Source organism: Microtus ochrogaster, chromosome 4 (genome assembly GCF_000317375.1).
Source record: "Microtus ochrogaster isolate Prairie Vole_2 chromosome 4, MicOch1.0, whole genome shotgun sequence".
NCBI lineage: Eukaryota > Metazoa > Chordata > Mammalia > Rodentia > Cricetidae > Microtus > Microtus ochrogaster.
In genome coordinates, this window is record NC_022011.1 from 68922711 (window position 1) to 68943749 (window position 21039).

General features: G+C 45.9%; 1 protein-coding gene across 5 annotated transcripts; it reads right to left on the minus strand.

Annotated features, from left to right (window-relative positions):
* Positions 1-1547: 1547 nt before the first annotated feature.
* On the minus strand, positions 1548-18694 carry Nr4a2 (nuclear receptor subfamily 4 group A member 2). Of its 5 annotated transcripts, none has more exons than XM_026778852.1 (8): positions 18483-18694; positions 7598-7718; positions 6271-6958; positions 5382-5511; positions 4853-5016; positions 3798-4000; positions 3289-3467; positions 1548-3135 (listed from the first exon to the last, which is right to left on the minus strand). In XM_026778852.1, the coding sequence occupies exons 3-8, from the start codon at positions 6943-6945 to the stop codon at positions 2879-2881; spliced, it is 1608 nt and encodes a 535-aa protein (XP_026634653.1). In that variant the 5' UTR covers positions 6946-6958; positions 7598-7718; positions 18483-18694; the 3' UTR covers positions 1548-2878. The 5 variants fall into 5 exon arrangements, 4 of the variants coding, with proteins under 4 accessions (XP_026634653.1, XP_026634651.1, XP_005346478.1 ...); XM_026778850.1 differs by having other exon boundaries at positions 6271-7136; XM_005346421.3 differs by lacking the exon at positions 18483-18694 and adding an exon at positions 9316-9522 and having other exon boundaries at positions 6271-7136.
* Between the last annotated feature and the right edge of the window lie 2345 nt (positions 18695-21039).

The window sequence follows — 21039 nt, forward strand, 5'->3', positions numbered from 1 at the left end:
AAAAACTAAGATGGAAAGAGTTTTAGGCGGCGAGAACCTTTGAAGCCGCCGGAGAAGTAGGCTAGTGTTAGCCCGGAGCTGTAATAATACTACAAAAGCAGAAAGGATACTGGAGGCGAACTGGGACTCATAACCCAGCGCGGTAGAGTGCGAGAACACGGTCCCCCTTTCGCTCTAAATTCTCCAGAGGCTCGCTATCCCGACGCCCCCATTGGCCTCCGGTGATGCCCAGCGGCTTTCTTAAGGGAGAAGCAGCCTTGGGGGTCTTTCTGGGATTACCTCTCAGGGATTCTTCGACGAAATGTAATTGTCTAGGGGCCCCAAAGACACCTGGGAGAAGAGCGCTAATGGAAAGCCTATTCTGTCCACTTAGGAGTTTGGGGCTTTGACTCAAAATGATGTGAATATATATAAAGGTCAGATCCATTTTTCTGATGTATTCTTTATATATATTATGAAATTGGACATTTCCTTATTGTTTCATAACCTATGTAACCGTCCTCCTTTACCCTTCCGTTGCTCAGAGAGAAACTCACCAAGTAAAAACAACTTTAAACTACCACAAGGGACTACTGTCCTTGTCTCTTTTTGCCAAACCACAAAACATTGTTTTGGGGTTTTTTTTTGGAGGGGGGGGTGCTGACAGCTCTGTTGTCAGTATACTGTTATGACAATCCATTCCTAAAACAATAACTTTATTGTAAATTTCAGTGACCTAGAGGTCACCTGTAATTAGCCAGGGTCAGCGAACTTGATCATCCCTCCTAGGGCACAACTGGACTATCATCTGCCCAAGGATAGGTGGCTGAGACCCAACTCAGGGTGGAAGGTTAGAGCCCCATCTTAAAACTTGACTTAAACCAAATCAGAGCCATGACAAAGGTTTGTTTGTTGGTTGGTTCATTTGTTTAAAATCCACAATACTTAAAAGGTGGGAACCTTGTTCTAAAAGTGCAGATCACACCTCATACTACCCACCAAAGCAGGGAAATAGTGTAAGAAATGTCTGCAGAGCCTGCCTGGGAAGGCTGACTCAGGACTCCGAGGGCAGGGACCCTGAGCTCTCCCTCCCACGCTCACACTACTGTGCACAGGAATTGCAAAAGCAAAGATAAAGTACACGTCTTTTCAAATCTGCGTGGCCTTTCTGAGTTTCAAGCACACACTTCCTGAAGGCTGTCCACAGAACTCTGAAAGATTCTCAACCTTGGAAAAGTTTAGAAGCTTTTTGGCTTCTAAAGCCTGCCTTTTGAAAGCTATGCTTTCTCAAAACATATGTATGTTTGAATATGATGGTCTACATTCATTCTGATAAATGTAGGTCACCAGACTGGAAAAGTCGGGCTAAAGAAAAATATTACATTGAGTTCTCTAGGTAATTAGTTCAATTACACCCTTCCTTTAGTCACAATGGATCCAGGCTCTCACCCTGAAATTCAGATGTCATGTAAGTGACCTACCCCAAATCAATCTCCACTTTTCCTCTTTCTTATATGTGATGTTCAGTCACTGTGTTTTTCCTGAACCAGAAATAAGACAAAGTTCTGTTCATTTACGTGGTTTATTGTTGTAAACATTAAAATTGCCTTTCTCAAAGAAAGAATTTATCAGAAAAAAAATCAGCGTCTCTAACTGTCATACACCATAGAAAAAAAGGCAGTGACTCATCTCATGTGCCGTACTAGAAATATACAAAGAAAAATACTACAGAATGTGGCAATATTAAAATTCTTACTCAAACATAAAATAATATATTAACTGACAATTTTAGACGTAAAAAAACAAAAAAAATTCAAAGTGCTCAGTAATTTCCAGGGAGTTATGTATATTATAAGCACTCTGGAAACAGTCAAAAGCTGCTGCATGCAAGTTCTGTTTAGCTTTAGACAACAAAATAATCAAGATATAAACTTTCTTTTATCAACATCAACGGTACATACAACACTTACAAACAAGGAATGTCGGACGGTGTTACAAACACTATGTGTCCCTTTTGTCAGGATTTGCCAATGTATTGATACTTGTGCCCACCTATTATACAATTGAGAAAATGTTTAAGCTCAGATAACTACCAATCTTTATAAAATCTAACAGACTACATAGTGTCTGAAATACTATTTATATAATATAGACATTACTGAAGTAGCAAGTGCCTATAACATCTTCAACCTAGAATCACATGCTTGTCCCTTTTTTATGTAGTTATTTTCTTTTTTTTTGCAAACACACTTACTTTTTAGAATTTCCGATATTTATTCATAAATAGGCACAAAATAATTTAAAAAGCCAAACTGCATTGGATAAATTTACAAGCCTCTGCCTTCTTCAACTCATGCCACCCACGCAACATTTAGTTTTACTATATATTACAGCTTTCTTTACAGCAGAAAACTTTGAAGTCTTGGTAAAGGACAAAATATGTGGGTACCCTTAAGGGCTGTGTGTGTGTGTGTGTGTGTGTGTGTGTGTGTGTGTGTGTGTGTGTGTAAAACATGTGTCTTAACTGCAACAAGCAAGCATGGCCAAACATTTCTCATCGTACATTAGCAATCTTTCTTCTGAACAATAAACTGATTTTGAACTGATAATAAAAAGTTTATACCACTGTATTGTGTGGCGTCTGTTTTCTAAATTCAGGATGCCCCGGAGCCAAAATGCCCTTTCAGGTTCTGCCTGCAAGTTAGGAAATAGCAACAGTGTTTGTTTGTTTGTTTGTTTGTTTGTTTGTTTGTTATTCTTTACTGTAGGGATGGGGGCTATGGGTCTATAGGAGGGAGATGACATACACTGGACTTTTTAGCCAGCTCTCTGCCCATGCGACCAGCCCCCTCTGGATGGTTTTTCTTTCCAGGTCTTTTGAAGTGCATGGGAGAAGATCTTAGAAAGGTAAGGTGTCCAGGAAAAGTTTGTCAATTATTGCTGGTGGCGGTACCAAGTCTTCCAGTTTTAGGTAGAAAATGCGCTGGAGGCCCTGTGTGCAAAGGGTGCGGAGTTCTGGGAGCTTCCCCAACAGTTTGGACAGATAGTTGGGTCGGTTCAAGCCCCCGTTATTGAAAGTCACATGGTCTTTAAGACAATTTACAATTTTGTTCTGGAGTTCTTCCACTCTCTTAGGTTCCTTGAGCCCGTGTCTCTCTGCAGAAAATGCAATCAGAAACAAAAGAAGAAGGCATAGGGAGTTAGTCAGCTGGCAAAATCAGAGAAAATCTGTGATTAGGAGGGAATGCCATGACCGGTCCCACCAGAGAAAATTCTGAAGGGGAAGTGCCCTGCAGCAGCAGTACTGACCTGTGACCATAGCCAGGGCAGCAATGCAGGAGAAGGCAGAAATGTCGATGTTCATATTCTGCAAGTTGGAGGAGAATTCAACAATGGAATCAATCCATTCCCCAAAGCCACGCACGCATTGCAACCTGTGCAAGACCACCCCATTGCAAAAGATGAGTTTACCCTCCACTGGGTTGGACCTGCAATTAATACCAAAGAGAGAGGGGAGAAAAAAGAGAGAGAGAGAAGCTAAACAACTAATTACTTGAAGAGCAATAAATGAGGGATTTAAGAGGCACCTAATTACTGAAGAGTTAATAAAATGTAGACCAGTGGACCTTGAAAGGGTTTAATTTCATAACAATCAAGAACTCCTCTAGCCAACCTCCACCCCATTCACCCAAGGCTTCTGGGCTCACACTTTCCCTTCCCCACCTTTTTTTTTTAAATCTTCCTCCCCCTCCCCCAGCCCTTTTTTTTTTTCTCCCTTTCCTGTACTTCCTCATTCCTCTCCAGGCCTCCCTCATTACCTGTACGCTAATCGCAGAACAAATAATTCTAAGAAAGCTGATTCAAAAAGCAGGTCTTGATCAGCTTTGGGCAGGTCAGCAAAGCCAGGGATCTTCTCGGCCCAACCTCTGATGATCTCCATAGAGCCAGTCAGGAGATCGTAGAATTGCTGGATGTGTTGGGTGTCATCTCCACTCATCTGATAGTCAGGGTTTGCCTGAAACTGGAATTTCATTTTAAAAAGCACTTAATGAGGTTCTCTAAAATATATAACCCGTGAAATTGCTAACCCCGTTTCTAGTAGGGGAGCCAGGTTTTTATAACAATTAAACCTCTCTCTGACCAGTAAGGAAATTAGATGTTCCGGGGCAATTAATTCAATTAGGGACGGTGCTCTGAGGTCGCCGCTTTAAATATGTAAATTACCATTTCCATACAGACTAAATACAGTGCCATCCAGCCCTGGGAAACGTTCAGTCTTATCTCCACAAAACAATTGACACGGTAGTATTCATGCTAATCCCAGAGTGGGTCTTGAGCGGAGGCGCCCTTTGCAACGCTTAATAATACTGCAGTCGCTACTAGGTTTGCCCACGCTCCCTCCAACCAAAGCCTGCACATTTTCACAACTGGAGTAAAAGAGGAATAGTCCCACTTGATTCCTGACCCCGAGACCGCCCCCCTTTCCCGTGTCATTCCTTCCACCCTCTCTTCATTCCTGGTCTCAAGCAAATCCCAGTCTTCACGGGGGGCGGGGGAGGGGGGCATCCCTGTAATTTCGCGTAAAGTAGATCTGGGAAGGAAGGTTAGACAGAGTCTCATCTGGGCCTTTCAGAGCTCAGGATTGTCGGGCAATGGAGGTTCGAAAGATTCAAGCCCTCTGGCCTGTTCTCAGATCTACACTTGAGCTTCTGCACCTCAGTGTCTCGCTCCCGGAACCCTGCCGAGAGCTGTGAAGCAGATATTCTGGTCTGCCTCCTTTACCCTGGAGTCTGGGGCTTTAAGTTGAGTATAGGGAGAGGGTCCTGCCCATCTGTTGGTTTGTACACATGATAACCCCCCATTAGCTTCTTACCCTGGAATAGTCCAGGCTGGTCATAGCCGGATTGGAGTCGACGTGGGCTCTGACGAGGGCACTGATCAGGCTCACCGGAGGTGAGGGGGGAGAGGGATCCTGTGGGCTCTTCGGCTTCGAGGGTAAACGACCTCTCCGGCCTTTTAAACTGTCGGTACGAACCACTGTAAAGGAATAGCCCGGTTAATGCCGGTTCTTCGAGCCCAGACTCACAGGGCTCTCCTCGGAGGCCGCAGTGGGAGCCAGATCTGGTGGTCCAGGGCTCCTCTAGCTTGTAAAGACTTTGGTGATGAGAAGCATTAAATTTATATATTTTAAAAAGGAGGGGAAGTATTTTATACCTTCTTCTAACTGGGACGAAGACCAGGAGGGCCCTGTGGCTTTCTTTAGAGGAGGCTGGGCCATTAGGAAGTGGGACCCTGGAGTGTGTGTGGGGGCGGGGAGGAGGCAGGGACCAGGGTCCACAAGCAGCTGGTGGTCTTTCAAGGGCACCGAACATAGGAGAGATCAGCAGCTGGCCTCGACCTACCTTCTTTAACCATCCCAACAGCCAGGCACTTCTGAAATCGACAGTACTGACAACGATTTCGGCGGCGCTTGTCCACTGGGCAGTTCTTATTTGCTAAACACACGTATTTCGCGTTTTTTTGCACCGTGCGCTGCAGAGGGAGAGAATGTAGGCCACAAATTATTATTTTTTAATGAAAAGTCCACTAAACTGGAGACATTTTTTAATGGCTTGGATCTGCATTCCTTCCCTACAAACACAAACACTACTCCTTTAAAAAAAAATTTTTTTCTTGTTCTTTTCTTCCTATTTCCTTTCCTTTTCCTCCCCCAGGGCATTTACCAGAAGAAAATTGATAGCGTTAACATTTGAGCTAACCTTGCCGCTCCTTGCTGTGTTTTATATGCCAGGAGAAGGAGCAGGAGACGCTCAGTAAATACAAATCCGTGCGCATTCATATTATTTACATCCCTTGGAGACCTTCTCTATTTAAAATGATAAGATTATTCAATCAGGATGGCGAAATAAAGAGATCACTTAATTTGACCATAGGGAATTCTGTTCCACTTGGTTAGCTCAGACACGGTTCTCTGTCCTAACCAATTTCAATCTGAACGAGGAAGACAGAGCCTAACACATGCAAATAGCCCTGTTCCAACTCTGGCTCCAGCAATTTCGGGCGGGAGCCCGCCGGGGCGGCAGGTTGCTGAGGGGCGAGGGGGGCGGGGTGAAACCTTGACTCTTCCAGTCTTGCTTATTTCTTTCCTTAGACCACCCGAAGCCCCTTCCGCAGCCCGTGGGGTAGCTTCAAGGAACTAGGGCTGGGCTGCCTACCGGAAGGGGAGAGCACACTCCTGGGTCTCAGGTACTAGGTCAGCGCTACCTGCCACCTCCGCCCAGTCTTGCTCACCTTAAAGAAACCTTTGCAGCCCTCACAAGTGCGAACACCGTAGTGCTGACAGGCTGCGTTGTCGCCGCAGACGGCGCACAGACCCTCGTTGGAGGGAGAGCCCCGGGACGGCGGCGAGGGCACCTGCGAGTCAAGCAACTGCGACGCGTGGCCGATCTGCAGGCCCGGGAAGCCCATGGACGCCGGCTTGCGAATGGGGTTGGGCACGGCGAAGGTCTGCCCATCCACTACGTGGTGGCTGCCCGCGGGCTCCGGGTTCATGGGGACGTGCAGAGGCCCGTCGAAGCGCATCTGGCAGCTAGACACAGGAGTGCCCGGGGGCGACTGCTTAAAGGAGAAGAGTGAAAGGCGGGAGACAGGTGTCTTCCTCTGCTCGATCATGTGCGTGGTGGCCACGTAGTTCTGATGGAAGTTGTGAAGAGACCCCGGGTCGTCCCACATCGGGCTATGCTGCACCTGGAAGCCCGGGGTGCTGGGTGTCGGGGGCGAGGAGGGCTTGTAGTAAACCGACCCGGAGTGTGGCATCATCTCCTCGGACTGAGGGGGCAGGTGGCTGTGCTGCTGGTAGTTGTGCATCTGAATGTCTTCCACCTTAATGGAGGACTGCTGTCCGGACAGGGGCATTTGGTACAAGCAAGGTGGCTTGACGTCGTAGCCTGTGCTGTAGTTGTCCATAAAGGTACTGAAGCTGGGGAGAGAAGTGGTGGCAGTGATTTCAGTGTTGGTGAGGTCCATGCTAAACTTGACAAACTCTGGAGTTAAGAAATCGGAGCTGTATTCTCCCGAAGAGTGGTAACTGTAGCTCTGAGAAGCGGGGCTGGCTCCTTGAGGCGAGGACCCATACTGCGCCTGAACACAAGGCATGGCTGGAAATGAAACAGGGTGATACACACTCAGCCTGGTCAACGGAACACTTTCTTCCGGGCTCAGGTACACCTGGAGCTACACCGGCAGCCCGCGGTGTCAGAGGGAGGGTAGGGGTGCGAGGGGAAGGGCAGGAAAGGTCAGAGCAGCGATGAAGAAAGGAAAGCACTGATCCCCAAACGACCCAGAGCTGGAAAGCTGTGGAGGGTCTACACTCCCGGCTAGTTCCAAATGCCCCCCCCACTCCAACCCCTTCCCACAGCCAATCTGAGGAGCCTCTACGCTGAGCTTTAAGTAGACAGGATTTCTAGAACCCACAGTCTAGAAATGAAGTTGAATTGCACAATGAGAAGGCTGTTCTTCTCTGTGACCAGAAGGCATAGAGCTGGCCTGAGAAGATCCCGTTGTCCTGTCTAGATATGGGGGAACTCAGGAAAGGTGATGAAAGAAAAAACTCACTAACCTTCAGCCGAGTTATTGGAGTTTTCGAGGAAATTAAAGGTGGACAGTGTCGTAATTCAACGAAGGACAAAGTTTCCAAGATTTTTAAAAAAGCAATTGGGAATCCAGCCCGTCAGATCTCCCTGAAATACAGACACAGGAAGTTTGAGGATGTTTCCCCACTGAGATTTGGCTGGACAGAGGAGACTCACAGGCAGGCCCTTCAATGCCTCCTTAGGAATGAGTGTGAAGACCTTTACCAAACAGCAGCTTAAAGGAACATGCAAAGACGTGGCTAAACAACAGATAATGCCACTCATCTCCCAGTGAAAATCCCTGCAGAGAAAGCATCCTAGAGGCAAGTCATCCCATGAGCCTACTTGATACTTAACAATATAATGAATTGGTCCATTTGCATCATTTTCATCCTACTTGACTTCAAACCTAAGCTACAGAGAAAGCACTGCATCAAAGCCTTATCTTAAATATTTTTTTCTTGTAGTCCAACGGACTTTTCTCTTAGAAGGGAAAAGAAAGTTAGTAGGATTCAAGAAAATACAATTTAAAAAAAAAACAATAGAAACCCTCCCCTTTGAAAATGTTAATAAGGCCTGGACAACCAAGAAGCCAATTTGAGAGCAAGTGTATGCTTTTGTAATTGCTTTTGACCCAGCACTGGGGTTTGGGGGTACAAGTGAATTGGTGTTCCTCCAGAGAACTGGATTTTCAACACCTTTAATAGCCCAGAGGTGATGAGAGATACCTCTACTTTAACCAGAAGTATCTTGGGTCAACTGCAGAGGGAAGGGGATATTGCGTATATAATACTGGCACCAAAGTTAGAAGCACAGCAAGCTAAACATCTTCTCCACAATGTTTTCCATGGGCTGCCTACTTGCTGGGACAAGGCATTCTTGTGTCCTAGCAATTTTCAGACGTTCCCACTTGGCAAGGCACTCTAGAGCATAGACAGACTTGTTAATAACGATAAGGAAACCCAACAGCAGCTCCTTCTGCTCCCTCTCTCCCTTCTTCCATAATCTTGCTTCAAGTAGTGGAGAAGGTTAGCCAGAAAAAAATATAAAGAAGACTCTTGCTCCCCCCCCCCCATCATCCGCCGCCGCCGCCCTTGGAAATATGTCTGTGTTGGATATTAACCCTAGACGCGTCACGGTTTCATAGCTGCACTCTTTACCTCACGCACACACTCTGCCACATTACCCAAGGACAGCATTTATCAAAACCAGAAATTTCAGGCAACTTAGCAACAGGGCACTCTACAGACACCACCCTTACACGACGGTACCGGGAAAACATCCGCACGCGCGGGCGAGCTGAGAGACACTGTTCCCAAGCAACGCAGAAACTTTCTCTCCCGGACTGTTTCCCACATGTTCACGAGATCTGGAATCTCCAGCAAGCCACACTCCATTTCACAGCCAGAGCAAACTTTGCGCACATCTCCGCAGGCAAGTCCGCATCTCCTAAAACTATGGGAGTCCCCCCACTTCCACATCCACCAATGAGAAGCCTGGAAGGCTCTGCCGGCAGCCAACTCCCCCCCTAACGCTACACAGACCAAGTTCCAGCAAAGGCTCGGTGGAGCCGCGCGCGTCCACTCGCCATTCCCCAGCCCTTTCGCACTCCATGGCTCTGGCGCCCACTTGCAGAGAACCTGTCCCCGGTCCGCGGAGACCCGGAAAACGAGAGACCACCGGCGGCATCGCCGCACCTACTCACTTCTCTGCTCTCTTCATTCATTCAACTCCGCCGAAGTGCAGTTCCCTCCGGGAGCCTGGGCTCCAGGGTCCGCGGGAGCGGTGCGGGAGCCGGGCGCGGGGAGTCACACGCCGCCAGCCCGGCGGGAGAAGAGGCAGGCAGCCGGCGGGGCAGGCGAGAGGGACGCGGATCTGTGCAGAGCCGCGGGGCGGACTGGCCCTGGCCGCCAATGTGCCTTTGTTTATGTGGCTCGGTCTGCCGCTGCCAACATGCACCTAAAGTCTGCGCGCGTCAGCGCGCGTCAGCGGCCCACGGTCCAATCGCCGAGCCGCCGCGCTCCCCGGACTCCTGGCCCGCGCTCGCTTTGGTATATTTCCGACCTGACGTCACAACTGGGGCTGATTTTAAGGTGGGAACGGTGCTGCGTTCACCTTGGTAGCCCACTTGGGTGGTTTCTTAATTTTTTTTTTTTTCCGAAAGAAGTGTGACTTCTGCAACCCAGGTCCGTGAAACCAGCGGTGATGCTATGCTTCACCTGCCCCCAGGCCCTGAGTCCTCACACGTGGGGAGGGTGCAACAAAAGCTTGAATGGAAAAGAACGCTGGCGTGGGCCAGGTAGCTGGCACCTGGGCCGCACGGGCAGCCGTGTGCTTTGCTGCTTCCCAACATCACCCCCACACAGTCCTTAGCGGAAGTGCAGACAAATGTCCCATGACTCGTAGCTCTCCAGAGGCTTGGGCGATAGATGGACTCTCACTAGTCCGTGCATTCGCTTCTCCCTTTTTCTATCTCAGTTTTCCATCCTCCTTCTAGTAGATATAAGGGGAATAGCGCCCACTTTCCTTTCCCCCCTCTTTCCTGAAACTAAAAGGCTTGAATACTTAAAGGAGTGTGGAAGAGGAGAGAGTAGACATTGAGCCAGGCCTTCGAGGACCCCACAAGTAGGAGTGAACTGCTGCCTGCTTTTCTTTTGCAGACAATGCACCAGAGTCGGGCAACAGGTGCGCCTCCAGCAGAAAGGTGATCTTGATCCATCCCTTAGGTCAGCTCTGAACAGCGTTGACTTTGCGCTGTGCCCACCAAGCCTGTCCTGTCCCGCTCTAAGGGTTTCTGAAACACAAGGGCTGTGGTACCCGAAACTAAGAAGAAAGCGTGATGGGAAAAGCTGGGCAAAGGGAGTGGAGCCCGAGGCGATGGTGGGCCGTGCGGCGTCTCGGGCAAAAGGAAAGTGTGTGCCCATTGCCTCAGCCCAGGGTCCGGTCCGTGGGCTGTGGGAGCGTGTCCTACCACCGCGGTCCTCGGAGTCGCCTCCCGTTGTGCTCTGCAAGACCATCCACCCGCCAAGCGCGTGGATCTTTCTAGCAAAGGAATCGCCGCTCCTCCCGAGGGCGAGCCTTACTCCCAATACCCCAGCGAAGCTGGGAGGTAGACTTCCTAGGGTTTTTCCCAAGACCAGGAAGGGACTGGGGCCGAGGGAGGGCGACTTTGGAGGGTCCCCTTCTCCGCCCAGGACAGCGCTCCTCCTCCCCTCCTCCCGAGCTTTGGCTCGCTCCCAAGCTACCGGGGGAGGGGGTCTGTGCGAAGTGCAACTCGGCCCCCTCTCGGTGATCCTGGCACTGGCGGAGAGCACAGCGGAACTCTCAGGGTTGTGGGGTTGCTCATTCCTGGCCTGCACCTCCGCCTCTGCCGGCTCCGTGCGGAGCGAGCCTGCGGCTGCAAAGGCGTTGCCATCGGGTGCCCTGCGGCTGCCCAGACAAGCCGCGGGCTCCGCTGTGCAGCAGCCTCGGGGAAACCTACGTGACCACCTTAAGTTTCCCCCAGATGTTGTGGCTGCCTCTCCCTCCAGCTGCTGCCACTACGGCTCAGCGGTGCCCTAGTGGGCGCGAGAAAAAGAAATAGAATAAAATAAAACCAGGAAGGGGGGGCGAAAGAGGGGGCAGGGTGAAGAACAGCTTATTAGTGTGAGCTCGGCAGCGTCAGCGCCCCGTGGGCAGAAGCGATTCCACACGAACGAAAGGGAAAAAGTGAGAGTTTGGAGAGCAATGGAGAAGGAAGGGGGTGGGGGTGGCGGTGACGCAGGGGCGCAGGCATTGACGCACCGGCCAGGCTGGGCCCAAAATAGCAGCAACTCCAGCTCACAGGCGCCCTCCCGGGTTCCCTTCCCCTTCCGCGAGGGAGCAGGGTGCGGTCAGGGGGAGCTTTCCTTGATCCACGCGGTGGGCCAGGTTCCCGGCAGCTATTTTCAGACAGTCGGAAACCCAAGCTTAGCTACACTGGGGTGGAAGTTATTATTTTTTAATACAGTTCCAGGAGAGCGAGTACCAAGAGAAGTTTAAGATCGCAACCACAGCCCTCCCTGCACAAATGTGGCTAAGTAAACGTGTTGCTATTCACACGCTCCTCTCCCTCAGTCATTAAAAACATTCAGTTTGGGTTGAGTTGAGTCTGGGGATATTTTGGAAAATGCCCTCCCAGAGAGAAAAGGGGGTGGTGGTGGAGTTTTTTGTGTTGAGCACTTACGGAACAAGCACAGCAACATGCGACTCGTGGTTCTCTGATAAGAGCCTTTGCTCAAGTCTTGAGATACCCAAGATGGAAAGGCAGCGGTCATAGCAATTTCATAAAGTAATACGTGAGAATAGAGTAGTGATAACACGTGAATGAGAAAAAGTGAAGACTTCTTTTCCATCCGTGTGAGTTGTCCCTCTCTTCAAATTCATGTTCGGCTTCCTGATTTGTTACCCCTACTTAGGAAAGACTCATAAACTCGCTTATACTAATTTTTGACTGAGACTATTCTAGGCTTGGAGTCTGGGGCCGGACTCGCACATGCTCCAGGTAGTAAGGATCCAGCGCACAGATCGGAAAGTATAAAAGGGCCGTGCTCAAAACCTCAGACCGCTGGTTTTTTTCCCCCCACTTGATTCTGAAGGGGCAAAACTGCAGGAGCCAGGACGAGGTCTGCAATTGACTGATCTTGTCAGTAGGGGGCCTGACTCCACAATGTTCGAGAGAGCCTCTCTCACAGAAGCACACGCACGCGCGCTCACACATACACACACACACACACACACACACACACACACACACACACACACACATACACACAGCTATTTACTACTTAGGCTAACTAAGCCCCAGGAGAAAATTCTGCAGGCCCAAATGTTCATATTGTTTGGAATTCATAAACAACAACTCTTTTATTTTTTTTTCTATTTTGTCCAAAACGGAAACAGTTCAACACATGGAATTTGGTTCACAATGGATTTTCTTTATTTCCTCCTGCCCATGTTTAACTCACTGTTAGGTCACAGAGGAAAAAAACCAAAATGGCAATAAAAATCTCTCATTTTATCTCAAAGCAGTTCAAATTGGCATATAGTTTGGAAAAATGAAAGCATGTTTTAAAATCCTATGATTACATGTTTAAATAAATTACAGTTTAGAAGAGAATTCCTGTGGGTATATTTGCTAGTACATAAGAGAATGCTTTTGTGCACAGAGGTTTAATTACACATATAATGGAATCAAAATGTAGAATTGAACAACCTTTCAGAAAATGTTAAAACGATGCTTTAGGCTAAAAGGAACTGAAATTCTGCATTTATATGGCTGCAACCCTTCTGCATTCTCACACATAAATATTTCAAATAAAGTATTTTATAACTCAATTAAAATGACAATAAGGTTTTTTCTAGATCCAGAGTCTGAAGTAACTTTAAATTATTGCTATGTCTAAATGTGTAAAGTTTCCCCACAATGAAGGTCTATTTTCTTAGTAATTTAAAATAATGGAACCAAGAAATTGGTACTATCCATAGTAGCTCCACCTTATATAAACTATAAGCTGTTATTAATAAATATAATGATGTGACCTCAGAAAGCATCGATGAAAGTGTTATTATATTACCTTTTATGATATTAACACATACCAAGCAGAATATATTTGCCTGTGTGTAGAAAAAATATTTTCATTGAAAATCATATATATTTATATGTATAAATGCATATAAATTCACATCTAAACCTAAGTATTTTATTTTATGCATGGCTAAGCAGATTATACTTAATAAAACTGAGCTTTTGGTATAATTTAGAGAGCAAACATAAATGTAATCCCATAGGATTTTCTATTTTAATGCATGGGAAGAGGCCTCTGGGGATTGATTTCTGTATTCTCCCCAAATGAATTCAAAGACCTCACAAGGCAGATACAATGAAACAGACATATCTGCTATGCTGTCAGAATGGAGGCAACTTTAAGGTATTTCTTTAAAATATTGTAGGCATTGAAACTTATAAGCATTAAAATGAGATGTATTTTACATTATGTTTGAACAAACTTTCATTCACAGCCTTTATTATTATTTGGTAGGAAGTCTTACAGTAGGGACAGAAGAAAGAAAATTTCACCTTAAACCGTCTGTTTCTCAGGAAAAAAAAATAGTATTGAAGGTATTTTATTGTTTTGCTTTTGCCATTTCATTTGCATTCACGGGCTATTAATCAGCCACACTGCGCCTTTCCTGTGGAATACTTAGAGGGGTCCATCGCTTCTTTGATAGTCACATTCTGGATAGAGGCAGCTTTTATTCAGTTTTACTCAGTCTGTTTTTCAGCAAAGACCATTGATTTTTAAAATGTCTTACTTTAATTCAGAACTCAATTCTAGAAAATGTGTAAAGATGCGCAGAAGTAAACAGCATTTTTTTCTAGAAGCTTCTACTTATAAATTAAAATCATAAAACTGAACATATGGTAAAACCTCATGCCACTCAAGAACTATTTTACATAATAAAAATCTTTGGTTTTTTTTTTTCCTTAATACTTGGCTTGCAGTGGTCTTCTAATACTTGCTTTTATAGTAACGACTTAACATTTCTGTATGAAAAAATTATCTTCTACTAGAAAAAAAATGATTGTTTTGTTTTAGAATTTATTTGCTTATTTCAGTATGCATGAAAGACATAAAAAAATGTACAATGCCCTAAAACACATTTAAAGATCCTAAGAATAAAGGTATATATGTTAATATAAAAGACACCTGAAATTCTAACAAGAGCCAATGACATTAGTTATTCTAACAGAACTAGACAACATTTCTTTAAACAGGATATATATATATGTATATATATACATATATATATACACTTTGCAAAAGTTATATGTTAAGTCACAGGTGACACTTTTTAGTTTTGTTCTACACTTAGTGATAAAATAACCATATTTTACTTTTTACTTCAAGCTAATTGGTAGAGAACTTCTTAATTTAATAAAAAGGAAAATAAAGTATTGATATATTCAGACAAAGACATATAAGCCCTTTTCCTCATCATAATTCTCAATTATCAAGCTTACAATTTGAATACTACAAAAGTAACTTATCGCAAGGACTCTTATAGCGATAAGTAATAAATCTAATTACCATATCCTTTGAATAGATGTAATATAAATTTCATTGCTCACTTAAAAGTTCCAAAGTTAACAGCATAAACTTGAAGTTGAGTAATTAAGTAATCCTTATATAGACACTTATTAAAGTATTTATACATATTATCTTAAATCTACATCTATCATTTTGCCAATTAAAATTAGGACTTTAATTGCAATTAAGTAATTTAATTGCCAATTGAACAGCAAAATTGCTAAGTGACTAATTTTAATGCCTATTTTAATTACCAATCATGACTGGGGAGGGAGCTAATCAAGTTACATCAAGCAGTACCAGAGTAATGATGTGGAAAAAAAAAATGGAGAACAAACATTCAAGGCTACATGCTTTAAAAAAAGAAACATAAATTAAATAAATGCAAACACAATCTTATAAATGTATAAAAATACTGTGTTTCAATATCTGAATACAGAACATGAAAGAGAACAAGATTAATGAAAGAGCTCCTGTCAATCTTCAGTCAAAGTAAGGGCAATCCCAAGGCAGTTTTTTATGTGGTCTTTGCATGGCCCTCTTGCCAACCCATACAAAAACAAAGCTGCATGTCGGTCAGAATAAGAGACTGCCCTGCTTGGCTAGAGGAATAGCCCAGACTGACACTTTAGTATTTTTTTTAATGAAATGCTCATAAAAGAGAGAAACAAGTTTCTGATGCAACACCATGAGTTTTGAATTTGAAAAGGGAAGTCAGGTGCAATGGGTTCACACTCCTTCCTGGTGACTCACACCCCCACTTAGCTGAATAAAGAGCTTCTACACTAGAGAAGTCTAATGCCTATTCATAGCTGGTTCCACGCCACCCTGAGGAAACCATAAACATTGGGTACTTAAAGATCACAAATTTATTTGTGAGCAAAAAGGGGGAAGGGAAGCAGGTAGAACCATATCATAATTAAAAATCAGTTGGTATGGGGAAATACACCTAGTTGTAAGTCCTTTTCTGTTGTTGTTGTTGTTGTTGTTCAATTAGAATAAACATATCAGCTCCAGATAAAGGCCCTATGCCTACGGACAACAGAAACACAGAAATATCTTCTTGGCCAACACAAGCATGTTTTCAAAAGTTTTCCTGTCTAAACAAATTCTCATATTAACAACATGGAAGGGCAATACTGAAAAAGAAAAAGCAATTTAAGATTGAGGACAAAAAATAGACAGTGATTTCTTGGTACAATAGCAATTCTGGAACTTTCTAGTTCTGGTGTTCTCCCTGGCAGCCAGCCACATTAGTTAGAGTAACAGTGCACACCTATCAGCTGTTTACTCAAAACGAAATGATGCTGTTAGGTTCGCTGCCATGTCAACCTACAAAAAGATGCATGGTTTGTACCTGCAAAGGTGCCTGAAAGGATTCCTGAACGTGCACACAGGAAGATACAACTGGAAGGAGAGGGAGCAAAGAGCGCTGCTTGAGATTTTGCTTGAACTCTGAAAGGAAGCGCAGCAGGCCTTCTGGCCTGGATTTGAAGGAGGAACACTTTAATAATCACAGGGCTTGACAAATGCTCGCCGTATCTGCCCATGACAATAACAGCTTTATAAGGCAGGTTCTGTGAGATTGATTAAAGGACAGTCACTGTCAATTCACAGGTCACGAAGACAGAGTCGTTATTGACAAGCGTGCTACTGATCTGGGTTTAAACTCATGGAGTGCTGGTGCCGCAGAGCACACTAAAATCTCAGCTATTCAATGGTTACAAAAACAGCCCAGGCAAAGAAACTTGCCATAAGCTGGCCATATCCTATTTTGTTCTGCATAACATATTCTGCTCTATAGCTATGCAAGACGTTGGGTATAATAATCAGAATGTCTGAATTAACTCAAGCACTAGTTAACAAACCATCAGCCTTTACAAGGGGTGGGGGAGAGGGAGGGTGTCATCTTGTCCTTTCAAAAATGATCCTAAAAGGACACGATGTATAAACTTTTAAAATGTGACACTTTCTGAAAAAGCACAAAATTAACAGTAAGCACATATTTAGACCATTCATGACCATTTGTGTGTTTTGCTGGTCTATAAGCTCACATGAACTGCCTCTTACATCTTGTGGAATGAAAAAAAGAAACCTAGACATATTATGGAGCTAGCTTTGAGATAGACTTTCATACATAAAAGTAAACCTGAAATTAAATTTTGAATGATACTTTCATTTGTACCCTTAGGTCTTTGCTTATCTGTCACCGTGATCTGTATTTGTGAATCAATGATACGGGCTGTAGTAAAAACACAGCCCTGTTTATAAACCAAGTGTAAAGGCAGTTACCATTTTTTGTTAGCCACCTGGAGATTTAAAAATCTAATATGAAATATAACCAAGCCATTCCAGTAGGATCTAAGGGATGACTTCAGTATGTAGATACTAACAGCTTGGAAGAAGAAAAAAAAGTCCTTATCCCCATGGACACAGAGAAAGGGTGCAGGAACTGGTTTGCAAAAAAAGTTCTACTTAGGATTCTGATAGTTCATTATTTCTCAGAACTTTTTTCTTAAGAGTTGAAGTAGTACTTTGTTTTAGGTGGAGAATTTCAAATAAGTACTTAGATTTAGGAGTTATACTGAAACCGTATTTCTCGGAGTCGTGTGTTTTTTTTTCTGACTTTAGAGTGTGATGCTCTTGAAGAATGCTAACTGTAACTAACTCCGGAAGTTGTATTTTCCACCCCTCCACATCTCACCTATTAGGTAGAGTGTCAATTTCCAATAACAGTTTGGTTAAACCTTATCAGTTTTGCATGTCTAGAGGTGGGAGAGAAAAAGGAAAAGCAGAAACAGACTTTACAGAATGGTGTGTCGGGGCTCCTCAAACTACCAATAGTTGATATAGAATTTGAAATCTAGCTCTGTAACTCAATTTATACTACAGCAGTTGGGCGATGCTATCTTCCTGTTGTTCTCATCAGGTCAAGGGATATAAATTGTACCAGGTAATTCATTTTGCTGTTCAGAGAGTCATTAGGTTCCTCCCAGAATATATATGATTGATATCCCTGGAGGTGAAAGGCTAAAGGAACCATATGGCAACATGTTGCATTCCGTATGCTATCTGCCCATCCGTGCTTAAGCCGCCATTAGCAACATCTGTACCTTACAGAAATCCAGCTGCGCCGAGGAAGGCTGGCAGAATTGTACTTGGGGGTTGGAAATCTAGTTTAGCGCCATTAACTTGAGACTTAAGAGTCTATCTACTAGGGCGAATGGAAGCTTTCACAATTAGACGAGACGACACAAATGCTTTATTAAAGTTTAATCTTGAACTCCCAATTAGCCAAAGTGCATTACAAATAGATTGCAATTTCCTAGAAGGCACAGCAAGTTCTCAGCCAGCCTGCCTGCCTGCCACGTGCGAGGGGGGCTGCAGAGCAGCCGGAAGGGCAGGGCTCACGATTGGCCTCCGCGGCCCACGAGTCCCTAAAAGTCCCTGGCAGCGCGACAGTGAGGGTTTGAGCGGGCCAGGATGGGATCCCGCGGGTGGGGGTCCCGGGCGTAGGTAAAGGGGAGAAGAGGGGAAGGAGTGGCTGGGGAGGGGCTAGAGAGGCGGGCGACGTGGTGGCCGTGTGGCGCCGGCCTCTCGGGAGGAGCCTGTTGTGGCTGGTCACACCGAAGTTTCTCACCCGCTCCGGCGCTCCACACCCACCTCGGATTCCTGCACCGGCGCGGGACAGGCGGGGACAGGAGTCCAGGCAGGGCTGCCCCCGGCCCTCCCCGAGCCCCCAGCCCGGTCCAGGAAACGTTACCTGCCCGGCGCTCCCGGCCCCAGGTCGCCGCGTCCCCGGGCGCAGAGAGTGATCGCGCAGGCGGCTCCAGCTCCTCGTGCAGTCCGGGCGCGCAGCGAGGAGCGCCGACCGCCGAGCGGAGGGAGTCCCGGGGCCGAGGTCCGCCACCCCCGCGGGGACCCGGAGCCGGGAGGGCGGGGGCCGGAGAGCGGCCAGGAAGGCGCGCGCTCCGGTCCATTGTCGCCGCCCGCGCGCACCCCGCGCCCTCGGTGCCGCGGCCAAGCGCGTCAGCGGCCCCCGTCAGTCGGGCCGGGCTCCGTGACGCGCGCAGCCAGCGCTATAAATAACCCTCAGCCCGCCCCGGGCGCCCAGCCAGTGACGCCGGACCCGCGGGGAGGAGCGGCCGGGGAAACAATGACCCGCTGCACCCGGCAGCCAAGCTGCTAGCCCGGCCCTCCGCGCTCCCCCGCCTGGCGGAGGGGCTGTCCCAGCCTCCGGCCACCGCGTGCCAACTTGGATGCCCTGTGCTCAAAACTCCTCACCAAGTTCCTCTCAAGTTGCTTTAAAACCGTCTGGACGCTTCTCCACCCCAACTTCCCCCCTCCACTACAGGTCCCGGGTGGTTTGGGGGTAGTAAATTGTCAATGAAAAGCCAAAATAAAGAATTTGACTTCTTAAATGTCTGTGAGCGAGGTAGGGGGCATGGTACAATTAAGCGATTGTACCCAGGGCTCAGAAGAAGCAGCGAGGCCTGCCTCCCAGGACTCACCATCTCAGTCACGGTGTCCTTTGTGGCCTTCCTGGTGGCACAGGCTGTTGTGATCTTCCAAGTCTGTAGTCTTATGGCAGTTGGGAGTTCAGTCAAGGCTGATATTTAAAGGGGCTTTCTCTGTAGGTAAAAATCTCTGCAGAGACTTCCATTACCATCTTCAGGCGTTTCTGTCACAACATTCCCTGACGCATGTCTTGTTCATTAAGGTTCTCATACACAAATGAAGATCAGCTTCTCTGCTGGAATCATCAATTATCAGTCAATGGAGACTGTACTCTTTATTATTACACTAATATCGATTGTGTGTGTGTGTGTGTGTGTGTGTGTGTGTGTGTGCAAATACACGCCTTGGCACCGGTGTGACGGTCAGAAGGTAACTTCCTGGTGTCATTCTCTTCTACCTTGTTGATCCCGTGTATGTAATCTTTGTGGCCAACCTTTGCTGGCTGAGCCATCTGTTGGCCTCAAAGACATTATTTCTTCTGAACCAAATGCCTCAGACATTTGAACTCTGTTTTCCCGGGTGCTGCTATATAGAAGATTGGCAGATCTAAGCAGGGTTGTGAAGTGACGAGGCATGCACAATGCCTTACAAGGGCTGAAGACATGATTCTTAGTCCAAAACCAAGGCGCTGGGCTGGAAGTTGGAAGATCAGAAAATTTGAGTATTGTGTCTTCACTGTACCTTTCTGCACCATTTTTTTCTTTGTATGTTTTTCCAAAAAAAATATATTAGCACTACTTGAACAAAGGAATGGAGTGTATACCATTGTTACTATTTAAGAGGACAAAGTGGTGGCCACTGTTGTTTCGTTTGCATTCTAGCACACCTGTTTGCTGTCTAAAGACGTCCGAGGCCCTTTCTAACACCGCTTTCCCATAAGAGAAATGATCTGATTTTGCATTACAAAGTACACTAGGACCATTTTCTCCTAGTGTACTTAGTCCCCCATCTCTGACTTTTTTTCACCTGAAAGATAAAACATTCTCTAGCAAACAGCTAACACCCTGGCAGCGTTCTCACTGACCTTCATAGACAGACAGAAAGAATGTGCCTTATCCTCCTGTCTTCAGGTTGGTGGGGGAAAAAAAAAACTAAGGAAACATAAAAGGGGAAGAAACAAGTTTGGAGCCAAAACATTTGCTTCACATAGACACCACCAAAGTGTGATCACAGCTAAAAGTTAACCACTATTTCTTCCAGTTAAGCACATCTGCCTCTCTTTCCTATCAAACGGCTTCCTCTTCCTTAACTCTGCTGTAAGGTTCTGCTGCTGCTCCTGAGAGGTGTTTTTTCTTTGGCCACCGTTTCCCAGAAACATCCAGCTACCCCTGTAGTTTTTAGCAAACCACTTGTACTTCTTTCCACTTTTAGTGTGATCTTTTCTGATAGTTATCATTGTCCTTGTACTTTTTTTTTTAATGTTTACAGGTTTTGATTTCATTGTCTTGTGTGTTCAGGGGTGAGGGGAGGGACACACAAGACGATTAAAAGGCTGAGTTGCCTTTTCAGGAAGTGTGGAAGTTAAAGGGAATCAGTTCTCTCCTCCCACCAGCCGGATGTGGGGGATCCAAGTCTAGTCTGCAGGCTTGACAGCAAGGGCCTTCACCCTCAGAGCCATCTCACTGACCCTGCCCTTTAACTTCTAATAAAATGAAAATTAGCACAACCTGGCTAAATATTAAATGTGCCCAAACTTATTAGCGGGTGGGGATGGGTTATGATTTGTACCTGAAATGTCCCACGGTGGTTCATGTGTTATCTCTGACGCACGTATATTCAGAGATGGTGTCTTTGGGATATGA

Bases quoted from the DNA above. Each gene is read 5' to 3' on its own strand.
- Nr4a2 (XM_026778850.1), bottom strand. From the start codon at position 7,134: ATGCCTTGTGTTCAGGCGCAGTATGGGTCCTCGCCTCAAGGAGCCAGC. The intron at 5,512-6,270 runs GTGAGCAAGACT...CTCCCTCTGCAG, and splicing joins GCTGCAAAGGTTTCTTTAAG to CGCACGGTGCAAAAAAACGC. The intron at 4,001-4,852 runs GTAAGAAGCTAA...ATGAAATTCCAG, and splicing joins CCAGCCTGGACTATTCCAGG to TTTCAGGCAAACCCTGACTA.